This window comes from Brassica napus, chromosome A3 (assembly GCF_020379485.1).
Source record: "Brassica napus cultivar Da-Ae chromosome A3, Da-Ae, whole genome shotgun sequence".
NCBI lineage: Eukaryota > Viridiplantae > Streptophyta > Magnoliopsida > Brassicales > Brassicaceae > Brassica > Brassica napus.
In genome coordinates, this window is record NC_063436.1 from 20,764,516 (window position 1) to 20,790,003 (window position 25,488).

The window sequence follows — 25,488 nt, forward strand, 5'->3', positions numbered from 1 at the left end:
TCTAGCTTAACAGGTTCTTGAATCATTGAAATCAGACTCTTACAGCCCATTCCAAAATAATGATAGCTTGAGTAGTCTTCAAAAAAAGTGCGTCCAGTTCCGTATGCAGAGAAGGCACATGCTTAATTTGGTTCCTTATTCCTATAAGTTGGTTTCAACCGGATAATCTCTTTTAACTCATCCACATCCACTGAATATACGATTTCTTTTAGTTGCTTCACTAGATAGCTTATGATTCATCCACCATGCAAATGTTTTGTAAGCTTACAACTTGAGCAGTCACTGGATGAAGCATTGTTTGCCTTTTCGGTATGTCTGTTGTATTTTCTTCAAACCACACTTGATATTCACCTTTGACGTGTCTTATTAACGTTAAAAAATCGTTTATGATTACTCTAAATAATTTATCGTTTTGAGTTTTTAAAAATACCAGATTATCATAGAGAAGGATTTATACCTAACTGCATATCTTCAATATCGTCCGAGTTGGTATAAACACTGAAATCTGAAAAAAATTGTGGCTATACTTGTAAATAGACTCTAAAAGACTAAGTGAGTGTATGATCGTGACTATAGTAAACTTGTGGTCTTGCTTGAATTCACTTAGTCTTTGGATGCTATGAACTATTCTAAATTGCTTGCTTCTTCTGATTCATAGTACTGCTAGCTTAAACCAAGTAACGGTTACCTTTTTTTATTTGTTTGGGTCAGTCTATGTGTTTAGAGCATTGCTACTTGTTATGGCATGACTGGATTGTGAAGTGGCTCAATAGCTTGTGAACAGTTAAGTTGGCTAAACAGTTATTGATAAGCATAACTAACTGATTGAATTTTTTATCTTAGTGTGATTCATATATTGTAGTGAAACGAGACAATCATTCTCATTAAACAAATTTGTTGCGTATATCTTTTTTTTTATTGGTGCATGGAAGGATCAAACTCGTCAGGGTAAAGATATTACTTGATTAAAGAACTAAAACATAAAGGACGATAGATTTAGATACAGACATGTCAAGTAGTACATGTAATAGGTTATGTTTTTTTTTTGATAAACCCTATCGGCTGATCCGGTCGGCCCCGGAAGGAACACACTTAGTGCTATATAATGGACTAGCCCAAAAGCGTACCATACTGCCTGATCCGAGTTTGAAATATCTTCTGACTAATGCCACGGGATGGACCAATCATCTGTTATGGCCTACCATGTAAACCACTTGGACCGAATCCCAAGCATAAACTGGTCAAGTAGTGATAATTTAGTTTTCAGAGGGAATCGAATCCATAACTGATGTAGGTACACACCAAGCTCCAAGAGATTGCCACAAGTGGTGTTTAGAAATAGACAAATTCAGATAGATTTACTAAATTGCTTGCCTCTTCTGATTGCCACAACCCCTCTCGACAAGACCAGAGATAGAGAATTAGTAAATCTTCAAGTGTTTATATTGATATGTCCTGGAAAATCATTGATACCACAAGTGGTGTTTGATGCGTAGTACAATTACAAGACAAAACAACTGATCTACCTGCCCTTCAGGACAGCCATTGAGTAAAAAAAATAAAAGATAGGATTGTAGTTCAACAAAGCAACACCAGCTCTAATATCGAAGTAGTTAACAACATATAAAGAACATTACTGACAACAATCACAACATCAAAGATTCCTCCCATCATCCACTATACAGAAAGAACACCAACTTCTCACACACATAATATTCACTGTAAAACCGGAAAAGAAGATGATAACATCTCACTCCGGACCCTTGTCCCGTGGAGCTTCAGAATGCGTAGCAATGTAGTCTTTTGTGTAAACCCGGTGCCTCCTCTCTCGAGCGTATATAACCCAAAAAACCAAAGACAGCATTACAGCAGTAGAGACCAACATAAGACCGACATAGATCCACCGCGTGTATCTCTTCAGTCCGGGGCAATGATCCCTCTCTATATCAGTGAATGTGGACCTCACGAAGTTACACCCTCGCAGATCTGCCAAGAATGGACCGTACTTGTACAGACCATAGCTTACGTTAACTGCTGCAGCCATCTGGGTGTAAAGCTTTGGTGTCATGCGTCCCTGCGTGCTACATGTTCCCACTGTTATAATTTGACATGTGTAATTCTTCCATACCTGCAATTAATAAGAATCATGAGACGAATTGTAATACATATTCTACTAGTTTCAATATATGATACTGTATTCAATTAGTTAGGCATGCGGGTTTGGGTAGTTTGAAATTCAGGTAGTTCGGTTCGACTAGAATCTCGTCAGATAGAACCGGAAAAAATTCGGTTTGGTTCAGTACTGGGGTAGGTCGGTATTTAATTTTTTTACCGAAACTATCCGAAGTTCCTGGTTTATATTTCGGTTCAAAATTCGATTAAATCCGGATAATTTCGGTTACCTTCGGTTCAAAATTTTGGTTTAGTTTGGTTCGAAATTTGGTTAACAATTTGTTTTTTGTGCCCGAACTAACCGATTACGAAACCGAACCGAAAACCAAAGTTTTTTTTACAAACCAAACTTCTCACCGAACTAACCCAAATTTCGGTTCGGTTCGGCGGGTTCAGTTCAAAATGCCAGGCCTACAATATTAGTCGTTCTTATTCTGAAACAAAACGTGTAGTTTGTGAGAGATGGAAACTTAGGTTTACCTCTGTAGCATTGCTAAGATGGACCTCACCGGGTTGGCACTGGTGGTCAGAGAGATCAGCATTGAATGGATTACAGAGCAGGGGCATTAAGGGACCAGACTGGTTGTAGTAAAAGGGACGGGCTTGAGGTGGGAAGTTCCTGTTGGTCATTGTGTTGATGGCAGAGTCAAGAAGGTTAACCAACTGGTATGTCACAAGCTTCGTCTGAGTCAATGTTTCTCTTGCGGTTGCATTATCAACGCATGGTAGAATATCGTCTAGAGCCGTGTGAGCTGTTGGGTGCTGCACCCATTGGTCCATTGCAACACATGTATCCCCCACAACGCTGACAAAGAGGAATTATTATTATTGTTATTATTATTATTATTATTATTATTTGAATAAATGGTAGAAAGGGAAGAGAACTCACTTGTGTAGAATCAGAAATACACCACACAAAATGAAAGTACCGGTGACGAGAATCCAACCAAGGATCACCAACCTATCCATTGTTAATCACAAGAGCTTATCAACATTAACCAACGATGAAACAAAACATTAGAATGTAACTTCACTTACGTATACACAAGGCACTGCAGTCCAAAGATAGAGAGTACTGTATGTAACAACAATGACAATAATCAGCATGTAATCAATAACAATCCCTAAGAATTTGCAGCCAGACGACTTACAAAATCCAATAAATGCAAGGAAAAGCATCACAGCAGCGATGAGGATGAGAGCAAGTCTCCTGCAACAAAATAGAGACACATTATAAGCAAAATAAAAAAAAGGGTGAAAAATAGATAACAATATATGGTGGTAGTGGATTTTTTACATGTTGTTCAAGACACTTTGAATCTTGTCTTGGTTCTCCATCGTTTTGACAGAGAGAGTAGTTGCAGAGGAGTTGATCTTTCTCTGTATATCGTTAATTTTCGTTAGAACATCCCCAGGAAGAACCAAGGATTGCACATCCACCTTCTCCGCTGCGTTGAGATAATCTGACACGTTCCTGAGGTTTTCCGACGTGAAATTCGCTTGTCTCACCACATAGTCCAAAGTATCTGTCGTGCTGGCGTGAAACTTTCCTTGGCCCGTGTAAAGGAAAACACATCCCACACTGGAAATATCAAAACACAATATATCAAGAAACAAGAGGCAGTAAAAGAAAGAGAGAGAGAGAGAGTGTATGATACATTGCTGCGATTGTGAAGGATATGAGGAGGATAAGGGAGAGAGCATAAGCAATCCGGGAATAGCCGTAAGGTTGACGGGCACAGCAGCAGTAGCAAAAGCAAATGAGAGACAAGGATAGCCCAAAGAAGACAAACCAGACTCCTGCTATAACTGCAAAAGGCAGCGCCGTATAAGCAACAGACTGCACCAAAAGCACAAGAATGAGAAAGAATGATTAGAGCATATCACAAGTATCCTCCAAAATGTTCAAGACCCTCCTCATAAGAAAAAAAAAAGGAGGGAATATGATAGATTGTTTTCAAACATGTAACTATAAATGCTAGTTAAATGTTTCCATTGATTAATTCATTATAATCATAATTAAACATTTAACAATTAAAATTAGGGAATCTAAGAACCAAGTCTGAAGCAGAAAACTGCTTATAAGCATGTCACAAGTATCCTCAAGATGAAGACTTTTGATTGGTTTCATAAATCATTCATTCATATCAACAGAAAACTAGTTCAGTCTAGTTATAAATACTAATCCAATTATAATTACACATTAAAAGAACCAGACACCACTTAGCCAGAGGTTTTGATGGTAAAGATCAAAACTTTTAATCAATTCAAAACCCAACTTGGGGGGAAAGAGAGAATTTTGGATGGACCACAGAAATAAAAGACACTCACAAAAATATAATGGGAATTGCTTATGTTCCAGCCACCAGTGTAAAGCTTGAAATTTTCAGTAGGATCTTTTCTTTTGGTTCTCTTTGCAGCCAAAACCAAAGATGAGTTTTCTCCACTCTCCTCTGCCATAAACCTTCCTTCTACACTTGTTCTACCCCATTCCTCTTCTTCTGGAACAATCCAATTCAAATCTTTTTTTTAGAGATTTAATCGATAAATTAATCAAAATTTTCAATAAACCGACGATTATTGTCTGTCTTACCAGTAGTAATCGATATTCCTGCGGCGACAAGAAGAAGTGAAGAAAGAATACAAATAAGTAAGAACACTCTGTTAGATCTGGAACACAACATAACTCTCTGTTTTTGTTTTTGTTTTTTTTCTCTCGTTTCAGTGTTTTTATGTTTTTATCGAATGGTGTTAGAGAAACAATTGCAGACGTATTAAGAACACGATTTGCTTGATTGATTTTGAGATGCCGCTTGAAGCGGTTCTCTTGTCTTCCTCGAATCACATTTCCTTTTTTTTTTTTAATTATTTCCCCATTTCCAAAGTAGTTTTTTCATGTGCATTCCCACAGTTTTTAATTCTTTTCAAAAGATGCTCCACTTATTTCCTTTTTGTATTTAATCAGTTTCTTAATATAGCGTCTATTTATTCTACAGATATTTAAGTTTACTTTTAATTTTTCTCTTTCGAACCTTTCCGTTTCCACTCACATTTTAAAGTTTTAAAAACAAAAGACTTTCAGTTTTGACCCAAAAAAAAAGACTTTCAGTTTTGTTGTGTAGTCTTTGTCTCACTGAAAACAAATAAAATTGTAACTGTTTAGCGTCAATTTGCTGTGCGAATGGAGAAGCCACACTTGGCGACCTTCATTATCATCAGAAAATGAAACTTATTTGTCGATTTTTATGAAAGATAATTGTCCCATAATTTCTTTCGCCACGTATTCTTGACGGTATTCGGAATGTTAGTAGTTTGGTAAAACGAGCGTAACTTACCTAAAATTATTTTAGGGTTGGATATTTTATCCATTAAATTTGATTCGACTCGTTATTTGTCTCGATTTGATCCAAAAATTTCGGATATTCGTAAACTTTCAAATCAAAGCAAATACTAAAAATCAATATTCGTTAAAATCGATGCAAATCACAAAAATTAAAATTTTGAAAAGCGAATATCCGATCCGATCCGGCAATATATACATACATGTATATCTTCATTATATTTAAAGTTTTTAATATATAAAATTATATAATTATTATTCTAACATATAATTTGATAAATTCTATTCACATTATTACTTATATAAAAATATTACATAAAAGGAAGAGAACATATTTATGACAATTATATTTTTTTTCTTAGGTTTTATGCTATAAGAATTGTTAACTAAGTTCAAAAAATTTACAAAATATGTAGATTCACTACTTCTTTTAATTTTTATCATATATGTCATGCAAAACAATATAAAAAAAAAACAAATTTGTATCAAAATTTTAAGATTATTTGTATTAATCAAAACATATGAAATGTACGTAAGTATTCGTAAATATCCGCAAATATCTATTTATTTTCCGGATATCCGTTTTTTTCGAATATCCGTATTTTTCCGAAGCAAAGCAAATCGAAAAATTAGATATATCTTAAGAGGAAGTACTTTAACTACCTCCATATAAGTTTTGTTAATATTTTGTTGATGGGTGGAGATAGTTAGGGTTCCCAGCTAAGCATGTGATACATTCAAGACTGTCTTCATTGAATAACTGGAATGGAACATTAAGTAGCTTAATCCAGATATGGGCAGAGGTGAGATCTCGTTTATCAGGAAGGTTTTCGGTCTCCCATTGAGCAACAAACATTGTTTGTTTGATGATGATCAATAAATTTAAAATTTCATTTAAAACATTGTTTGACCTTCAATTTGCCATATCCGCTAGTTTATGACTCAGTTTTGAGTTGTCGAGTTTGGAATATGGAACAGTAATGCACTGGTAATGCGTTTCCTTCAAGTTTGGAGACTGTAATGTCGCGGAGATGTTTGCTCCAAATACCATTGACAATGTTATGCATGAAGCTTTAAGCCTGAGAGTCCGAGAATAGAATTTACGGATGACAATAGACTCTCCCATGATTTCTTGTTCTTTTCAATGATGGAATTTGAGAATTTCAAGCGCATTTCACTAGAAAAGAGCGTGAATGATGTACCATATTAAGTTAAAAGAACAGATGACAAAAAAAACCGTGTGAACACATGTAATTCGTTTCGTTGTGGACGGTTATTGAGGAAGATTGTAGATTAGAAATAAGAACTAGTCAGATAAAACAATATGTATCTGATCCGAATGACTAAGGTGAACTTTTAACCGTAGTTGCATGTCTTAGGTCATTTTATGCCTACTTCTCGGATCAACTTGTTTTGCATCCTAATTTCTACATACAAGCTCACCTTTTAAATTTTGGCAGAACGAGCAATACTCGAATGATAGAAGAAACAAATAGCCCCATAAGTTAGAGCATTAGAAAATAGTTTGTATATTTAGCACGACAGATACCCCAAATTGAGTACCTTAGCTACATACCGTTTTCCAAAAACTAAACAAAAACCACTTATACTTGAGATCTATGTTGGCTTCAAGTTGTGAAACAGAGCATCCCATCGTGTGTCATCGTCTCTTTTACTGTACTCCACATAGACACTTGGGCTCGGTGGTCTTCCTTTCAACGGCCCTGATAATTTCAGCCGTTCGTTTAAGTTTCCATCTAACTGTCCCGACACAACAGGGCTTCTGTATGCTAATACGAGTCTTTCTTGAACACTTCGATCCAAGGGTCCAGATAGGTTCATGCTCCGGTTAGCTGGAAATGTTATTTTCTCTTGCATTCGGTGTTTTACATCCAACGGTCCAGATTTGGCGATCCTCTTTTTCCTTATCACAGGCAACCTCTCCACTTGGAACTCAGCTTTTTCGTTATTAGCTTTATTATTTCCTGAAAGTTTTCAATCAACATTCTTATTTCTTAACCTAAAAAGTTTTAACTAATACCACACTAGCAAATAAACCGTAATTATCCGGACAATTTTTTTAGAAGCAGATTACTTTGCGAGTTTCTCCTACCTTATCACATGTTAATGTACAAATATGAACTTCTTGTTTCATTCATACATGCAGTTTGGTTCGTGTACCAGACTTTTATAATAGGTTCCGTCTAGTTATCATCTATATAGCAAATCCGTTATATTTACAATATATAGAGTTCTTGCTTCATTCTTATTCATCTATTTAATCACTTCAATTATGTATATCTATATAGTTGTTTTTTATAGCCTGAAGCTTTAGAAGTGCACATATTTAAATAACAAAATCTAAATGCATAAACCAAAACCGATAGTTTCCTAATTAACAATAAAAATAATTACCCATTTCCATAACAAAGTATTATTTTGTAGTAATTAATTATCTATATAGAAAATCCTGTTGCAAAAAGTCGTGATTAGGTGCATTATCTTGACCTTACCACTCACAAACGCTTCTCCACGGCTGGCAGGTTCTGGCGACTGCTTCTCCTTCGCCGGTTCAACCACGGCGGTTCCTACGAGGAAAAGCCACTTGTTAAAGCGGTTACCAATACTTTTGGTCGCCTTAATGAGGACAGAGATGAGTTTGGCCGAGGCTGGACGACGGTGATAGTAGCTAACTGTTTCTGTTTCTCTCTTCGAAAGCTTGAGAATCTCTTGGCGGTGTTCGGCCACATTAATGCCATGTCGCTTGAGAAAATTGTGGTTGAAAAGTGCGATGTCTTCACTCTTGAGCTTCTTCTGGGCGAATATGAGTCCGTACTCGTAGCTTATGGTCGGGTCAAGGTCGGTTTTTGATAGCCACGAGAACCAATCCATCTTGTTTTGTGTGGCTGATCTTATGGGAGTTTGAAGACTATATATGAATGTAAACATTTTCGCCTATTAAATACGAGGGACACACACATGATGGGAGACAGATAACTAAAGCAATATGTAGTGGTTGAGACTTTAGAATAATTTTGTTTTCCAAGCACTCTAACCTTTCAGTGATTTAAGGAAAAACAAATATGTGATACTGAAAGAGCTCACATCACAGTTTGAAAATATAGCATTTTCATTTATAAAAAGATACGATTACACGGACCTTGCTCCCCTTATTGGTGTTGATCATGGTTCTAAAAATAATTCACATAAATGAGAACTGATATTCACTTTATGTTAAAAATGAGCATCATTAAATGATCTTCAATTGAGGATCAACGGATTGAACCACCTATTTCCTATTGCACATGTGAGGAATTAAGCTAGTGCAAATAGAGTGGGTACTTTTCCCAAACAACGGATCGCAAGTTATCTATTGCTTCCAAGTAAACAAAAATCATAAAAATCGTACTCAAAGTCGACTATAACTCCTACAAGATGGACCACAATGGTTAACTAATCAACAAATAAATTTGGTAGAGCAGATGCACAGTAGTCGATGCTCCACTCCCTAATTTATTGGCCGAAAGTAATCCATTATTACATTAAAGTGGGTAGCCCCAAGTGGTGGTACCTGTCTTTAACCCAACCTCTACCTATATACCTCACTCCTCTCGCTCTCTCGTTATCTCCTTTTCTCCAAATTTACTTGATTTGGTGAACATGTTTTGTATTAGTCTCCGCCTTTCACATGGTACTAGAATATTAGGTAAACTGATTAATTTTGAAGTATAAAATATTTTTTAAACAATACACCATGGGAAATTGTAGTTATCACACAAAATATTTTGAAAACCGTATCATTTATAATATACAAAATTTTAGATAATTTATTTTCTTTATACATAATTATAAATAACTTATTATTTATTCTGAATATGTTCAGATACTAGAGCTTTTAGATAGGAAAATAAATATGTTTTTGCTTGGATAACTGAAAGCCTTACAATTATTTATTTTGAAGTCTTCAAAGCAAAACGAAACCAACCAGAAAAAAACTTGATTTTTATGACACGGATGTCCAAGGATACTGTGGCAAATTGTGAGAGAGATGATAGCAGAGAAAAAAACTGGAGTTTGAAAGATTATTCAAGTGGAAAATAAGAAAGTTTCTGAATATAGAGATCGTCAACGCTCAATTCACATCTTATGGCACTCAATGACCTACTCCAACCACACACTAAATTTAGTATTGAAATAACATCAAAGCTTGTGTTTTGATATTCTTTTTATTTTTCGAATCCAGTCACAACACCAAATTTCACATTAAAAATAATATAGGCTAATTACCACATTAAAAATAATATTGGCTAATTAATAAATAGTAATTAATTTAATTTGCTAATTATCATTTTATATAAAATAAAATTGATAAATGAAAATTTTCTATTTTTTCAAATTATATAATGTTTTAAAAACATTTCACATTTAGTTACAAATTTTAACTATTTAATAAATAGCATGATATTTATATTGTATTACTAAATATGAAAAACACAAAATAATTGGTTACCATTGTAACTATTTAATAAATACTAATTTAATTATATTATAAAAAAATAATATAATATTTTAATGTTCAATGTAGGAAAATAAAACGAAAAGTACAAACTACTAGGATACGTTTTAATTTTACAAATTTTGAATTAATTAATTAGACTATTAAAGAAAAGATTAAAATAAAGTGTATATATATATATATATATATATTTGGTGTGGTGAATAGTGTTATGATGTAATACAATTAACAAAATACCAAATTTGATAAAGTAGTGCTATTTTTGGAGTTCAACAAGAGATGAAATTACACAATATATATTTTTTTTTTTTGCAGTTTCATTAGCTTTATAGCTTAAGATCAGCAAAGCGACCTATACTCAGAAGTCAGAAGATTGAATGGGAAAGTTGAAATATAGAGAAACCTTGTGAACTGAAAGTGTTAGGTAAAGATGAACACAGCCTATCTAGTCAACTATTGCAGTAGATCCAGTGGGAAGCTTTAGCTCTACGGTTACTAATGAATTTGGCATTATGCAATCGACTGTCATGAAAGACCACTACTAACAGATCACAAATTCACAATCTCTTCAATCAGCCCAAAGAAACCATTCAGATCATTAACCTCTCCAATTCAGCGCAAGTAACCTGGAAAGCAGTAAAAGTATGAGTGTGAAACCTTATAGTTTCCCTTGTAAATGTATCTTAGTCAAGTTACTTCTAGATCATTCCACAGCGAGCAAGCAGAAACAGAATACTTCAAGCTAATTGATACTACTCATAACTGCCTCATCTAATATTAGATATCTCTTCTCTTTCATTCATTCATCGGGAGAGTAATGTGTGTTGTTGGGCAGTCTCCGGCCATGCACAAAGCTACTGAACATATGCAGGGCTCGTGAAGGCTGCGCATACGGCACCATATGAGCCGCCCCTCTCACCGTTGCAAACGTCAATAGCTTTCCATACTCGGTGACCCAGCCACCAACCTACAACCACAAGGTTTTCAACCTGTTTGAGAAATTTGCAGTGAGGGGCAAGAGGGAAAATTAGAGAACTTACCTGATCTTTGTGGAACCAGGGTCTATAGGGAAGTGTGGTCTTGAAGTTGAGATGATGAGCGAGTTCTCGGACGAGAGTTCTTGAACCAAGAAGTGGAACAACAGCATCTTGATCTCCACTACACAATAAATAAATTATACTAATTTATTTATTTTTCAAATATTTATACATTTTAAATAGTTATAATATATTTATAATTAAAGATTATTTTATATAACATTATGTTATTATTTTAGTTAGACATGTAATTTTAAGTATAACAAGCTTAACCGCATAATACATGAGAAGGAGACAAAAAGGATCTTACCTGAAGATCCAAACAGGAGTTTTGTTCTGTATAATTCTCTTAAGAATCGGAAGCATGCTGATGCTAGCGTCGGTGTCTCTGTAATTCACCAGGCTGCTGCACATAGACCATTGGTAGGGTAAATGAGTGCGGTTCGCGTGAAGAGCTTGTTGGACCTCTGGGAGATTGAAATAGAATTTTCTCTCGTAAGTCATACAAACATCCACCCCCATGCTAATCTTAGTAGCCATTTGCTTGAGTCTCAGCTCTTGCTGGACAATAGAAGGGTAGCATACGTCGAGGAGAACGTCGTAGTTGTTGACGTATTCATTGATAGTGTCGGCTTCCTTGAGGGCATCATTACAGACCTTGCTCATGTTATGGAGATTGGAAAAATTACAGTGGGTTGTGATTGTGCCTCTCGTTTCATCAGATATCATCCCATGCGACCAGAAGAAATCGTAAGTAGCTGATGTGTCCCTCCCAAGCTCCAGAAGTGGATTCCCAATCTTGACAGAAAAAAAGAAAAAGAATCAAGAGCAAAAAGATTGCAGGAAAGTCAATTACCCTGCCACTTATAGTCTTCTTCTCAACAAATTGTTGTTTTTTTCTTCTAATATTTACTTTGTTAGTAATTCAAGTTTTGGTTACAAGCTCGGATCAAACAAAATGGTCTAATTCAAAACAAAACCTTATTAGCTTTACTAAACCATCACACGGACAAGTTCACTAAACAACTAAACTATGAGATTCATAGACTATCAATCTTCGTTTTCTACTGTTAATGGTAACCACGAGAGAGTGGCGTTCACCTCGTATGTAAATTACATTCAAAGTTGTAAAGACATATATGTCAGTAGTCCTGGTTTTAACAAGAATAAAGATTATCTGCTTACCGCAATGCCTTTGACATTGAACTTATACCCAGTTGAGTGTATATTGTAGCTGAGTATAGCATCTGCCAGTTGCGGTATGTAATGTCCTGCAATAAATTGTATATGAAGACAGTCAAGTTGCATATTCAGAATAACAAGAAGAGCAAATCCGGGAATCTCTTAGCAATTTTCTCAAACTAAGAATCAGAATAATCAAAGACAAACCTGCGTAGCTTTCGCCAGTGAGAAAGAAGTCACGAGATTTCAACTCTGGGAACTTGTTGAACCATCTCAACAAGAAGACAACCATATCGCTTGCTGTTCAAAAAACAAAAACATGTCAAGAAACAGCATTCTTCTAAATTCTAATATAACCAGAAAAAAAGTGATACTGAATTTTCACCAGTAGTTTCGTCTCCGGTGTTGTAATCAGAGCTTGTGTTGGAGTAAGACCATCCTACACCGGCCGGAGACTCCACAAAAAGAAGGTTTGAGGCTTTGTTCCAGGACATGGAGTTGATGCGGAGGCCACGGCCATCTCCTGTTGGGTAAAAAGGACCCAACTCAGTGAAAGCTCCTCCACCAACTGAAGAACAACCTGGGCCTGCAATAAGACCAATATCTTCAATAATAGATACGTAAAAGTTTCAGGGCAAGAAGAAAAAAACACAAACCTCCATTAAGCCAAAGTGTTAAGGGTTTGGTGTTGGGTTGTTTGTCAGCTTCAACAAAGTAGTAGAAGAGACTCCTACCATTCTTGGAGTCCACATTGACATATCCAGCATATTGTCGGAATCCGACATTTGGTTGACCAGGAAGCCTCACCACCAGATCTTCTTCCGGATACCCTTTAACGAAATTGCACCCCACTGTGACCACCATCAACGCCATTGTCACCGTCAGTGCCCGGCATGATACCATGATCTGAAACAACAAGTCAGAGTAACAAGTTATAATTTAAGGAGCATAAGCCACAGTTTTTAACAGATAATTCAAAATACGATACGGAACATAGCAGTAGAAGACGACAAGGAAAGTGAAGAGATTTACCTTGATTACTTTTTTTTTAATCTCTTCTTCGATAAAAATGAAGGATTCTGGAAGAAGAAGAAGAGCTAAAGTCTCTTTGTTTGGAGAGGAATCTGAGATGAATCTTCACTATAGTTATATCTCTCCTTCCTCTGCTCTAGATAAGGTATGCTCTCGAGCTCGACAAAAACTTTTATTGGCTACCTAGATTCTGTTCCAACCTTTTCAATTAAGAACTTTTTAGTTGACAATACAAAAACCCGATAATTCTTGAACCGAAGCTAAACCGAAACCCGGTTACTGAAACTAGAGATCGTCCATTTTTGTGCTGACATTTTCAAACTTCCAACTTGATCCCATCCCACTGGTTTCGAAAAGCAATGGTCGCCGGCGCCGGAAACTCATCCGCCACCATGAAATCCCCTGCAACTGGAACTCCCGCGTTCGTGAATTCCAAAAAACGAAAATCCCACAGAAACCCAACTAATAAATCCGAAAAATTCCTTCCGAGCGACCCACTGCTTCGCCGTCTCTCTTCCGCCGCCGCCGCGACCCGTTCCTTTCTCCAAACCAACGATCTCTTCCTCCCTCCACACCAGTCTCTCCGCATCGAATCTCTCCTCTCATCTCTCCCCATCGCTCCTTCCCACTCCACCTCCACCACGTGGTTCCACCGCTTCGTAAACTCCGCCTCAGAAAACGACGATCCTCGCTGGCATCACTGTTTCCGAATGTCGAAGCCGACTTTCTCCAAACTCCTCTCAATCCTCTCCTCCTCCGATCTTCCTCCCCTTCCTTCGTCCTCGCTCGCGGCTACACTCTTCCGCCTCGCTCACAACGCTTCCTACAGCTCCCTCGCTCAACGCTTCGGGTTCGATTCCGTCTCCGACGCTTCCCGCGCCTTCTTCACCGTCTGCAAGCTCGTGCACGAGAAACTAGGGCGACTCGACGATCCCAAACCTGATTATTCGCCTCGATTGCTCCCCAATTGCTGCGGCGCGTTGGGATTCGCGAGGTTCGATGTAGACGGGGAGCTTCTCGATTCGCTGATCGTTCAAGCGTTGGTCGATTCCGCCGGCAGATTCGCGGATATCTCAGCTGGATGGCCGAGCACGATGAAACCGGAAGCGATTCTCCGGCAAACCAAGCTTTTCTCCGTGGCGGAGGAGGATTCTAGAAGCTTCTTGAATGGAGCGCCGTGCGAACTTGGAAACGGTGTATCGGTGCCTCGTTACGTTCTCGGAGATTCTCGTCTTCCTTTGTTGCCGTGGCTTGTGACTCCTTACGGTTCAAACGAGGGGGAAGAAGATGGTTTTGAATTCAACAACGTGGCTCGCGCTGCGTTGCGTGCTGTTGAGATTGCGTTTGCGAAGGTTCGAGCTCGTTGGCGGATTCTTGATAGGAAGTGGAAACTGGAGATGGTCGAGTTTTTGCCGTTTGTGGTGACTACTGGCTGCTTGTTGCATAACTTTCTTGTGGATTGTGGAGACGGTGATTTGCAGGAAGAGTGTGTGGTGGTGGCTCGTGATGATAGTGAGATGATGAAAGATGGAGAGTGTGAGGAGGACACGAGGAGGTATGAAGGAGAAGAATATATTGAGTCGAGCAGGATCAGAGATGCTATTGCAGAGAACCTGAGCCGTGTGGCTTCGTCTGAGAATTTGTAAATTGTGGAAGTCCCTTTCAGTATGCAGTTTCTGGCTTACGGTTGGTAGATAACGTATGTTGATGGTTTATGAAATGGATTACAGTTACAAGCTTTCCTTTCTAGTCTGATCTTGTAAATTGTGTAGAAGATGAACTAGAGAATGTCTTTTTTGTCACAGTTTATGGGAGCTAGGGGTGATGGTTTTATTTAACGGATTACGGTTATAGGTTCTCAGAAACTTTTCTCTTAAATAGTATTTTGGCTAAGAGTTGAACCTGTATGAACAAAGGTTCGTGTGTTGGGTACTGATTTACTGTTTTTATTGCTTGGTTAATGTGTTCATGATCTGCTGACTCTAGGCAAACCCTCTCCTTCCTCCCGAATCTTTGCTCTCTGTCTTCTTATTCCCGAGTCAAAACTTCCTTGTTGACTCCCATTTCCTCTGTTTCAGTCTTCTCTTCTTGCTCATTTGTTCCATTCTTCTTGCGGAAGTACACTTTCTGTAACATATCTATTCTCATATCCAAACCCAATTGGATAACATTATAGAGCTCATCATGAAGAAGAACTTTTGTTTTCGATATGTTAATGTAATAGTAAAATGAGATAGCTGATAGATTAGATAAGGAAGCTCGTATTAAGAAATCCTTTTATGTTATTTCATGGTTGTAGTTCTATTTTTTTTTAACATTTGTTTTTGATTGATAAAACTGAGAAACATACAAGGGGGTAAAATCTAAAAGCCAGTAGAAACACCTTAAATTCTCGGAATCATGGTTCACAAGAAGGAATCGCAAACCGAAACAACAAGGTAACACATACAAAAATTACAATAATCACTAGATTAGTTTGCACTGCTACTTCTAAACGACTAAACCCATAAACAATCTTTGAGAAGGAGAATAGAAACTAGACCTCTAAGCTTTGAAAACCACACAAGAGAGAGTAAGTGATGCACTGGTCTTCGCAACGAAACAAGACTAAGGTGGCGATTGGTTTTCCCGCTACCACCCGCAAACGCAGCTTTTGCGGTCGGTAGCGGTTGTCAGCGGTTTGCAACAATCACTCAAATCGCCTTAAACCTCTTCAAACCGCTCCGAATCTCATAAATTCAAAAGCTGGCTCCAGCTAGCGTTTGCGGTTGCGGGCGGTTGCGGGAGGGTAAAATTTTTTTCTTTTTTTTTAAAACAATATATATACAAAGAAAAAATATTTAATAAAAAATTTAAAATTGAAATTATGAAAATATTAAAATATATCTATTTTATTTTAATTAATATTATAAAATTTTATAATAAAAACAATTTCAATAAATTTTCAAAAATTAAAATTATAACTTTCTAAATATAAATTTTATATTTATTATAATTTTATGATTTTTGATATTTTTATAATTATATTAAATGTAAATATTGTTAATTTATTATTTGACTGTTACCGCATTTGGTAGTTAACCAGTCATAAGTCACCCGCAAACGCACCAATTTTTAACCGCAGTACCAGTCGTACAAATCTCTTAAAACCGCTAGAAACCGCAACCGCCCGCATCCACAAACTCCCGCAACCGCAACCGCAACCGCTGCGTTTGAACCAGTCATGCCCTAAACATATCTAAACCTCCAGCTCATGGTACCAAGCAAGAGCCAAAAGACTAAAAATGAAATTCAAATTTGTAAGTTTTTAAATAAAGATTTATTTAACATAAAAATATATTTGGATTAATTTGTAAGTTTTTAAAATACATAGCATTATTAGAATTAATAATAAGTATTAATAATATAATATACTTAGAATATTCTATTTTTGAGGTAAATGATGAGGGCAGCCATGGAACAAAATTCAAATTCATCTCAAATAAAATTTTGATGACAACCATTATCCATTAGATGTACACACTTTAGGATTTATCTTTTGCAACACTTTTATTACTTAAAACTTAAAAGTATCTGACGTTGACTTATTTTAAGATTACTAGGATAAGATCCGCGCCTTGCGCGGGATTAAGTTATTATTTTTATTATATTTTGGAGAATGAAACAATAGTTTGGCTTCATTTGGATTACGGGTGTTCAATCCGGATATCGGATTGGTTTCGGTTCGGTTCGGTTTTTTCGGTATTTGGTTAGTAAAATATAACTACTATTCTAAATCCATATGTACTTTGATTTTAGTCTTTCACATACTTTTGAAAGATTTCAACTGGACGACTAAATTGATCAGCCAATCTTGTTGCTTTAAATCATTAGTGTTTATATATATATATATATATATTATTTAGTTTGAATATTTATTAAATAAAAATTCATATGCGTTATATTTTATGATCATTTGTAACTTATTATAACAAAAAAATAATTTATTGATCACAAAATTTTCAGAGTGGGAATATTCAAATTTCTAATAATATATAGACGTTTTGAAAAATTCAAATATAACATATAAGAAAAAATATAAATATTTTTATTATATATTTAATGTGATTTTTTAATATCTTTCAATAATATAAAATTAAAAAAAAAGAACTAAGATACCAAAATTGTTATCAAATATTTATTATTCATAATAATTAATTTTCATATATACGTTAATCATATTAGGTAATTTTGTAGATTCTAATTAAGGAAAGTGCAAAAAAAATTTTGGTAGATTATTTATCAATTTGATAGTTAGTTTAATAAAAAATATAATGTAAGTCAAGATGGACCAACCTATTTTTCTAAGAATAGTATATTTTATATAGTCATTTATTAAATGAGAATTTATAATCATATAGTTCTATGATCATTCATATCATTTTATAACTGAATATTTAAATCATCGATAACAAAATTTTCAATGTGAAATCTTTAGTAAGTTTATAATTTATAAATGTTTTTGAAAATTCATTGAAAGTTTTAATATTAAAATATTTATGTAATCTTATGGTATATAGTATAATCTATATATATATAAATATATATGTTTTATTATTAAATGATATTTTTACTCATATGGTTTTAAAATAATGTGTATCTTCTTATAATATTAAATAAAAGTTCATATTAATACAATTTTATGATCATTTGTAACTTATTATGACAAAAAAAATCTATTGATCACAAAATTTTCAGAGTGGGGATCTTCAAATTTCTAATAATTTATAGACGTTTTGAAAAATTCAAAATATAACATATAAGAAAAATTATAAATGTTTTTATTATATATTTAATGTGATTTTTAAATATATTTTAATAATATAAAATTAAAAAAAAGAACTAAGATACAAAAATTGTTATCAAATATTTATTATTCATTATAATTAATTTTCACATATACGTTAATCATATTAGGTAATTTCGTAGCTTTTATTTAAGGAAAGTGCAAAACATTTTTTGGTACGTTATTTATCAATTCGATAGTTAGTTTAATAAAAAGTGTAATATAAGTTAAGATAGACCAACCTATTTTTCTAGGAATAGTATATTTTGTATAGTTATTTATTAAATAAGAATTTATAATCATACGGTTCTATGATCGTTCATATCGTTTTATAACAAAATATTTAAATCATCGATAACAAAATTTTCAATCTGAAATCTTTAATAAGTTTATAATTTATAAATGTTCTTGAAAATTCATTGAAAGTTTTAATATTAAAATATTTATGTAATCTTATGGTATATAGTGTTTAATATATATATATATATATATTTATTTTATTATTAAATGATATTTTTTACTCATATGGTTTTAAAATCATGTATATCTTCTTATAATAAAAATGTTAAACCATTGATCATTAATTTTTAACATAATAATTTTAATAGTTTTAGTCATTTATTATGTTTTTAAAAATTCAAAATATAACATATACGAAAAAATCTAAATTTTCTTTTTATAGCTAATTTGATTGTTTAATTTATTTTAATAATATAAAATTAAACAAAAAATGATGGAGGAGATATACATTGTTATCAAATCTTTATTATTAAACTCATTAATTGTCATATATATATTAGTCATTTATGGTAATTCCGTAGGTTTTATTTAAGGAAAGAAAATATCATATCATATCATTATATCATATAGTTTGACCAACTTATATATCTAACAACATATAAAAATCGAATGTGGACCTACTTATTTTTCAATTGAATGTAATTGACTACCTAATTGAGTGACACCTATGCATTGGGGCATCTTTTAATTAATACAAAATTGAGGTTACATCTTTTCAAATGTTCCTCAATTAATATATAAGGGATTTCCGTAAAGTCGTGGTTGGTTTTGAGAAAGAGAGGAAGTTGAAGGGGTTTTAGCTAAACTTCTAACTTGGGGACTAGGTTTTGTATTTTTCTTATATAAATTAAACACATATTTATCCCCTAGCAAAACAAATCGTATAAATACGCACACTTAATCTTTACAAAATTCTCAAAAAACCTAATTAACAGAAGGCGAGACTGATCAATATGACGAAGCTCAAGGTCGCCGGGACATGGGGAGGCATCTTAGAGGTGGACCTCGAGAACTGGACTCTCACCATGCTCAGAAACGAAGTAGCTAACCGATCGGGCCTCGATCCCGAATCGATCAAACTAATCTGCGCCGGAAAAATCCTCAAAGCCGACGACGGGGACGATGATGATCCTAAGACCCTTGCTCAATTAGGAATCAAGGAAAACTCGAAGATCCTCTCCAGCCGAGGCGCTGCGCCAGGCGAAGGCAAGGCGATCATGGCTGAGGAAGAAAGGTCGAGACGCCTCTCCCGTCTCAAGTGAGTCCTAATTTTCTCCGATTCGGTAGCGTTTAGTTGTTAGTTTTCGAAGTTTGATCGTGATTGGTTTATTATGTATATGTTGAATCTTGTGCAGAGCTGCAGCTACGGCGTTATCGAAGAGACACGTGGATGGTTCGTTACCGATGGAGGACTATAACATAGAGCTGGAAGATCAGGGAGGTCAGCAAGTCAAGTTTGGATCAGAGACTGATCAGAGGTTTTATTATTATTGCTCAATCAGGGTTGAAACCACTCGTAATAACTTTTATGTTAATGAAATTTGTTTTTTTGTTTGTTTGCTCCACAGTGCAGCAATGATGGGTCTTATGTTACATGCTAAGGCAAAAAGTCTAATAGAGACGGACTTGTATGTTGATGCACTTGAAGTTCTTGCCATGGCTGAGGTAAGCTGCAACTTCTTGCTTGCTGGGAATCAAGTTTTTTCTTTGCCTTGTTTCTGATTCGTTTCTGTGATTTGTAGGAATCTTTCTTGCTCTGTGATCCCAAGATTCTCGAGGTCTTTTCCCTCTCCTTTCCTTATATCTAAACTCAAAGCTATAGTTTGCTAATGAATTCAACTTATTTGTATCTATATTATGTTACAGCTTGTGGACAACATCCCTATAATGGAAATCGACATTGTGTGGTGCTATTTCTTGCTCCGGGACCTCAAATGCTTGTCAGATGCTGGCTTTCGGCTAGTGAAAGCAAGGAAAGGGCTCGAGCGTGCTCATGGGAAGGACCTCTCTCGTGTCAGACTCCTTCAAGCTGGTCAATGTCCTGAATTAGCACTGTGAGCTCTGTTTCATTTATATCAGTTATTATCTGCAGAGTAGTTTTACACAGCTTTGTTAAAGAAGATTTGTTGTTTCTACTGGCTTAGATATGTGAGATTGGAGTTGCTAGAAGGTGTGGTGGCATATCACACTGGTCAAAATGATAAAGCCTTGAATGTTCTCAAGTCCGCCCATGCTAAACTGTTGCAGGTCAGTGAGTGGTGTATGTATACTTTAGTAAATTCACTGTTACTGATAGTATTCAATTGTTACGGAGTTAAATATTTGTTGTTGTGGATTGTGATGCAGCTACAAATACCCGATGAAACGCTGTCCGTAGTTATGGGTATGGGCTTCCATGAGAAGGATGCTAAGAGAGCTTTGCGACTGAACAATAAGGATATTGCGACTTCTGTTGATTTCCTCATTGAAGAGAGGGCCAAAAGAGCTCAAAAGCACAAGGACGATCTCCAGAGACAAAAGGAGATACTGTATGTTTTTATAACCAAAAATTATACTAGTTTTGTCACATCTTTAACTAAATAACTTAAACTAGAGCTGATATTTCAGTGAGCAGAAGACGTATGGAGTGACACCCATGAATAAAGCTGTTGATATGCAGATGCTTGACAGGCTCGTCTTGATTGGGTAAGAAATGCACTATAAATAGATCCTACCGTTTTATACAGCCACTTTACAGTGAAAATATTATTTCTAAACGCATTGAAGCAAAGTTCCAGAAAAAGGGTAAACAATGTTCAAAAATTTTCTGCACAAGAACAGATAAATCACCATTAGAACGCCCTTAAGGCTCTCTTTATATTATTAATAGGATTGGTTTGCTTTGGAAGTAGCTATTGGCGTTGGTGTTTGTTCAATGCCTTTTTTAAAACGCTGGCCTTTGCAGATATGCAAGGGATCTTGCTGCTGAATCCCTCCGGAGACATGAGAACGATTTTCAGAAAGCCCTTGATGCACTTACAAGCCCTGACGTTAATTCAAGTATACAGGTTTACATTGAGTCTAGGAAAAGAAAACGTCAAGAACAACACGTAGGCGTAACAGTTGACGAACTTGTTTCAATGGGCTTTGAACGAGGACAAGGTACTTGTCCCATCTCGATTTGTTTCTTATTGCCAACGTCAAGAATTTGACTATATCTCATTACATTTCTACTTTGGCACTGCAGCAACGTCTGCTTTGGAGGTTGGTGGCAAACGAGAAAATATAATCCAAAGGCTACTATCTTCACCAGCAGCAAACCCGGGAACCGCCTCTGCCTCAGGTTCTGCTTTCACAGAAAATGGCGGTGCAACGAGCAGCACCAACAATGAAATTGTTGCGGAGGCAGAGGACGCTGAGATGGAAGATGATACGGCGGATGAGATTGCAAGCAACGTTGAGGAGGAAGGGCGGGACCTTGAGATAGAAGGAGACATAGCAGATGAGATTGCAAAGGTTGACGCTTTGTCGGCTTATGATATCAATCTTGACAAGGAGGTCGAAGCTATAAATGAGTACCTGGTCATGTTGGACGCATCTCAGGATTCTGGTTGATGTAGAAAAAGAGTTTGTAGATAAACGAATAATAATACTCGTGGGAGTTATTAGCAGGGCCAATGTGGGTTGGTATGGAACTCGCTTAGTATTTAGTATGATTTGCTTGCAGAAACTGATTTATGAGATTGTTTTTATAACCTTAGTATAGTATCTATTTTCTCTTTGGCTAGAATTTTTTATGTTCAGAGTGGGCATAGGCAAAAACCACGAGATACCCGATTTGATTCCATAGATAGATAGGTATAAAATAAACCTGAACCCAAAGTTTTACCAATCGAAATTAGATTCAGAAATCCAAATAAACACCAAAAAATGAGACTTGAAAATATAAATTGAAGTCCAAAATACATATTTTAGTCTAAAGTTTAATGTTTATTTTAATAGAATACCTATTTTAAATCACTCTTTCAAAATGCCAAATATATTTTCGGTTTATAAGTATCATAAGTTTTTTGGTTCGGATTTTAACATGTATTGTTTTGTTAGTTTAAGAGTGTGATTATTTGTTTTTGTATAGTCTAATACAAAGAGTTCTAAAAATGAAGAGTATTTATGAGATTTTGTCATGCTTTTTTAAAGGTGGAATTATATTTTGGCTAACAATTTTTTTCTTTTACGTAAATTACAAATTTAAAATATTTGATTTTATTGTTTTACAAAAAAAAATTGATTTTTCGAGTTTTTATAATTTACCCTAAATTTTTTGTATATGACTATTAAATAGTTTTTAATGGGATTTTTTTTGTTTTGAAGAAAATTCTAGGGTGAATTGGTTTAAAACCCTAAAAAAATGAAAATACCTATGATGTGACTAGTTTGTGTCTATGGAAAAAAGTATAACATTGTGGGATTTAAGGTATTTGGTTAATTAGGGTAAAAGTCTAGTGTATGGGGTGCAATTTCCCAAAATTCTAACCCGTACTATAGAAAACATTTTTAGTTATGTAATTTTTTGGTCTGTATTATATAAAATGACGACGTAATTATTTAAAATTTAATATTTTAGTTTTAACTAAATAATCATTTTAGTTCAATATGTATTGCATTAAGTTATAATATTTATATTTTTACGGAATAACATAATTTCATATAAATATAATTTATAAAAATTAAAATGGACTTTTTTTTATTTTTACTTTTATAATTTTAAAGTGTAAAGTGGTCTAATCCATAACTTTAAGAGAAATTTCCTAAGATAGCATATTTTAATTTTTATCACAAAAATATATTTCAATTAGAAAAATGATCAAAAGAAGTTTATTAAGGAGTAAAAATGGATTTATACCCTAGGGTTAAGTAATCTAGACTTAGGGTTTAGAGTTAAAGAGTGGTGCTTTGAAGATAGGGTTTCAAATTAAAAAAATTCAAAATAAAAAATGATTATTTTGATCATTTTCTTTATTGAAAACTATTTTTGTGACAAAAAATTAAAAATAGTTATTTGAAAGAATTGTTCTAACTTTAATCTGGTCAAATTTTATTTAATTTTTATAATGTAAATAATCTTTGGAAATCCATCAAGAATTAACACATAGTTTTTTTTTTTCAGAATTCCATCAGTAATTTTTTGACATACTATTTCTTTGGAAAATTGTTACGAATTCTGGATTATTTTCCAATATAATGAAATTTGTCGGGAATTCCCTATAGAATCATGACGGCTTTTCTATATGTCTTTTTGATAGAGTTTTGTTGATCTTTTTGAAAATTCTCAATTATTTTTTGGTCGGAATTGAAAAATTTCAGTGTCTTCTGTAATAATATAGATTATTTTGGCAGAATAAAAAAATAAATGTTAAAGATCATATTATAATTTTAAAAAAATAATCCTTTAAAAATCAAGATGTGAATAATTTATTTTCAAATTTGAAATAAAATTATTCATTATTTCATTGCAAGAAATAAATAAAAATTTTAAAAATACCTCTTCGCGGTAAATTAACGAAGAACAATCAAACTGTATCATGATTTTGGAGAGAGTTTAAAGTCCAGGACAATGAACCACCATGATAATTTTTTGTAGGGAGATAGTTTGAAAAATGAAGGATGAAGGGATGATAAAATCGTATATAAATTGGGTTATTATTGCGTGTTATTAAATCAAATATCATGATATCATGTAAAATAACTTTCACTTATTTATGATTTTGCTACTGTATTATTTTGTAGTTAAGCTAAAATTATACTATCTAATAGATATGAAATATAAGAAGAATATGAAATTAAAATTTATTTGAATCGTAAAATATAAATAGGCTATAAATATACAATCATGTTTCAAACTGTTATCGATAATTTTTGCAGAACTGATGATTAAAATATTATAAGTATAATAAGAATTTAAAAATAATATTTTAAATATATACACCAAATTAATCTTCCTTAATTTCCTGTAAAACATTCATTCTGTTATTTAATATGGTTACATATTAAATATAATCGTCTGCCAATACAAGAAGTACCATTCAGACGTTATTTTCTTACCAGTACCATTTAGACGTTTTTGCCAATAAAATAGAACAAGTTGGCGTAAGACAGACGAATCTTTTTCTTGATGTTTTCTCCTTGGTTATTGTAACTAATAAATTACTAACATTATTATTAACCATATGCTCTGTACATTTCTACTCCTATTAGACCGATATATTATTTTATCAGGCATAAAACAAGTGATTTAAATATAAAATATACTAAGAATTTGACGGTGGCTTGTTTCCATGAATCTAAATTGGTGGAACCAAAAATATGTGAGGCTTTAGTAGATAGAAGTATCCTAAGTAATTTACATGCATAGAGAAATACTAGTACCATATTTACAAAGTATAAGCATACGTAAGCTGTTGAATACATAGTGTTACATTTGTATCTATTAATCATTAATATGTACAGGTTATATTGGTCCTAGTTAAAGGTTTAAGGATTGCAATACAGAGATCTATATAGTTCATTATTTTTCTTTAGCCCTGCTAGGTTCATAGCTTCTATTTAGAACGCTACTATTGTAATATTGTTACTAGGCAATAATTTGACTCGTCCATCAATATTCAATGTTTATCAAATCCACAGTAAATATTTTGGAATTTGTAACCTTATATGAATATCTAAAAACAGGCCTATCAAACTATTTATAGATTACCACGACACCTATTAATTTCGAAATGTTGGGACAAATGACAATTCATACTCCATATATTACACAAATGTTGGTTGAAATTACATTTTAAAAATGATACATGTAACTTTTTGAAAAAAAATTATTTTAAAACATTTTAGAAACGAAAGGGAAAGTAGTTTGATATTTTCGTCGATTGGCTAATGAAGTAATGATTATCAAAACAAATCCTTAAAACACCAACTTGGAAGAGTCATCCAGTTATCTCATATATTTGCTTGATCATAAAATGAAGAACTATAAGATAAAATGATGAAATAAAAAATGGAAGTAGAGCAGCTTCTTCAAGGAGGGTTTAACCTAATTGAGCTCTCA

The 25,488-nt window shown here is 34.2% G+C and overlaps 5 protein-coding genes across 7 annotated transcripts; 2 read left to right on the forward strand and 3 right to left on the reverse strand.

Annotated features, from left to right (window-relative positions):
* Positions 1-1,571: 1,571 nt before the first annotated feature.
* Positions 1,572-5,056, reverse strand: LOC106439763. 2 transcript variants are annotated; one of them, XM_013881275.3, is made up of 9 exons: positions 4,766-5,056; positions 4,504-4,673; positions 3,831-4,012; positions 3,470-3,754; positions 3,324-3,382; positions 3,211-3,247; positions 3,062-3,133; positions 2,653-2,977; positions 1,572-2,128 (listed from the first exon to the last, which is right to left on the reverse strand). In XM_013881275.3, exons 1-9 carry the CDS (start codon positions 4,854-4,856, stop codon positions 1,751-1,753), a joined length of 1,599 nt encoding a protein of 532 aa, XP_013736729.2. In that variant the 5' UTR covers positions 4,857-5,056; the 3' UTR covers positions 1,572-1,750. The 2 variants fall into 2 exon arrangements, with proteins under 2 accessions (XP_013736729.2, XP_048632587.1); XM_048776630.1 differs by having other exon boundaries at positions 4,504-4,674; positions 4,770-5,055.
* Positions 5,057-7,027: 1,971 nt separating this feature from the next.
* On the reverse strand, positions 7,028-8,642 carry LOC106439766. Its single transcript, XM_013881278.3, has 2 exons — positions 8,026-8,642; positions 7,028-7,497 (listed from the first exon to the last, which is right to left on the reverse strand). The coding sequence occupies exons 1-2, from the start codon at positions 8,459-8,461 to the stop codon at positions 7,130-7,132; spliced, it is 804 nt and encodes a 267-aa protein (XP_013736732.2). The 5' UTR covers positions 8,462-8,642; the 3' UTR covers positions 7,028-7,129.
* A 1,958-nt stretch (positions 8,643-10,600) lies between these two features.
* On the reverse strand, positions 10,601-13,487 carry LOC106439762 (serine carboxypeptidase-like 42). Of its 2 annotated transcripts, XR_007338322.1 has the most exons (9): positions 13,280-13,487; positions 12,904-13,153; positions 12,633-12,833; positions 12,455-12,547; positions 12,251-12,336; positions 11,376-11,863; positions 11,069-11,186; positions 10,725-10,995; positions 10,601-10,654 (listed from the first exon to the last, which is right to left on the reverse strand). XR_007338322.1 is itself a non-coding variant. In XM_013881274.3 (8 exons), exons 2-8 carry the CDS (start codon positions 13,148-13,150, stop codon positions 10,828-10,830), a joined length of 1,401 nt encoding a protein of 466 aa, XP_013736728.2. In that variant the 5' UTR covers positions 13,151-13,153; positions 13,280-13,487; the 3' UTR covers positions 10,672-10,827. The 2 variants fall into 2 exon arrangements, 1 of the variants encoding a protein (XP_013736728.2); XM_013881274.3 differs by lacking the exon at positions 10,601-10,654 and having other exon boundaries at positions 10,672-10,995.
* A 102-nt stretch (positions 13,488-13,589) lies between these two features.
* On the forward strand, positions 13,590-15,251 carry LOC106439761 (protein ALP1-like). Its single transcript, XM_022716636.2, has one exon. It carries the CDS (start codon positions 13,639-13,641, stop codon positions 14,923-14,925), a length of 1,287 nt encoding a protein of 428 aa, XP_022572357.2. The 5' UTR covers positions 13,590-13,638; the 3' UTR covers positions 14,926-15,251.
* A 4,027-nt stretch (positions 15,252-19,278) lies between these two features.
* LOC106439759 (NEDD8 ultimate buster 1-like) lies at positions 19,279-22,143 on the forward strand. The gene is made up of 10 exons (XM_048776631.1): positions 19,279-19,662; positions 19,760-19,882; positions 19,973-20,069; positions 20,147-20,182; positions 20,271-20,458; positions 20,549-20,651; positions 20,751-20,932; positions 21,012-21,089; positions 21,349-21,545; positions 21,631-22,143. The coding sequence occupies exons 1-10, from the start codon at positions 19,358-19,360 to the stop codon at positions 21,996-21,998; spliced, it is 1,677 nt and encodes a 558-aa protein (XP_048632588.1). The 5' UTR covers positions 19,279-19,357; the 3' UTR covers positions 21,999-22,143.
* The last annotated feature ends 3,345 nt before the right edge of the window (positions 22,144-25,488 follow it).

What these genes read in the sequence shown, in the direction of transcription:
- LOC106439763 (XM_013881275.3), bottom strand. Translation starts at nt 4,856, where the DNA reads ATGTTGTGTTCCAGATCTAACAGAGTGTTCTTACTTATTTGTATTCTT. An exon ending in CAAAGTGTCTTGAACAACAT is followed by an intron (nt 3,383 to 3,469) that starts GTAAAAAATCCA and finishes ATTTTGTTGCAG; the next exon opens with GAGACTTGCTCTCATCCTCA. An exon ending in CTGCAGTGCCTTGTGTATAC is followed by an intron (nt 3,134 to 3,210) that starts GTAAGTGAAGTT and finishes AACAATGGATAG; the next exon opens with GTTGGTGATCCTTGGTTGGA.
- LOC106439766 (XM_013881278.3), bottom strand. Translation starts at nt 8,461, where the DNA reads ATGTTTACATTCATATATAGTCTTCAAACTCCCATAAGATCAGCCACA. An exon ending in TGGAGAAGCGTTTGTGAGTG is followed by an intron (nt 7,498 to 8,025) that starts GTAAGGTCAAGA and finishes GAAAACTTTCAG; the next exon opens with GAAATAATAAAGCTAATAAC.
- LOC106439762 (XM_013881274.3), bottom strand. Translation starts at nt 13,150, where the DNA reads ATGGTATCATGCCGGGCACTGACGGTGACAATGGCGTTGATGGTGGTC. An exon ending in AACACTTTGGCTTAATGGAG is followed by an intron (nt 12,834 to 12,903) that starts GTTTGTGTTTTT and finishes GTCTTATTGCAG; the next exon opens with GCCCAGGTTGTTCTTCAGTT. An exon ending in CCTGGTTCCACAAAGATCAG is followed by an intron (nt 10,996 to 11,068) that starts GTAAGTTCTCTA and finishes TTGTGGTTGTAG; the next exon opens with GTTGGTGGCTGGGTCACCGA.
- LOC106439761 (XM_022716636.2), top strand. Translation starts at nt 13,639, where the DNA reads ATGGTCGCCGGCGCCGGAAACTCATCCGCCACCATGAAATCCCCTGCA.
- LOC106439759 (XM_048776631.1), top strand. Translation starts at nt 19,358, where the DNA reads ATGACGAAGCTCAAGGTCGCCGGGACATGGGGAGGCATCTTAGAGGTG. An exon ending in AGACGCCTCTCCCGTCTCAA is followed by an intron (nt 19,663 to 19,759) that starts GTGAGTCCTAAT and finishes AATCTTGTGCAG; the next exon opens with AGCTGCAGCTACGGCGTTAT. An exon ending in AAGTTCTTGCCATGGCTGAG is followed by an intron (nt 20,070 to 20,146) that starts GTAAGCTGCAAC and finishes TGTGATTTGTAG; the next exon opens with GAATCTTTCTTGCTCTGTGA.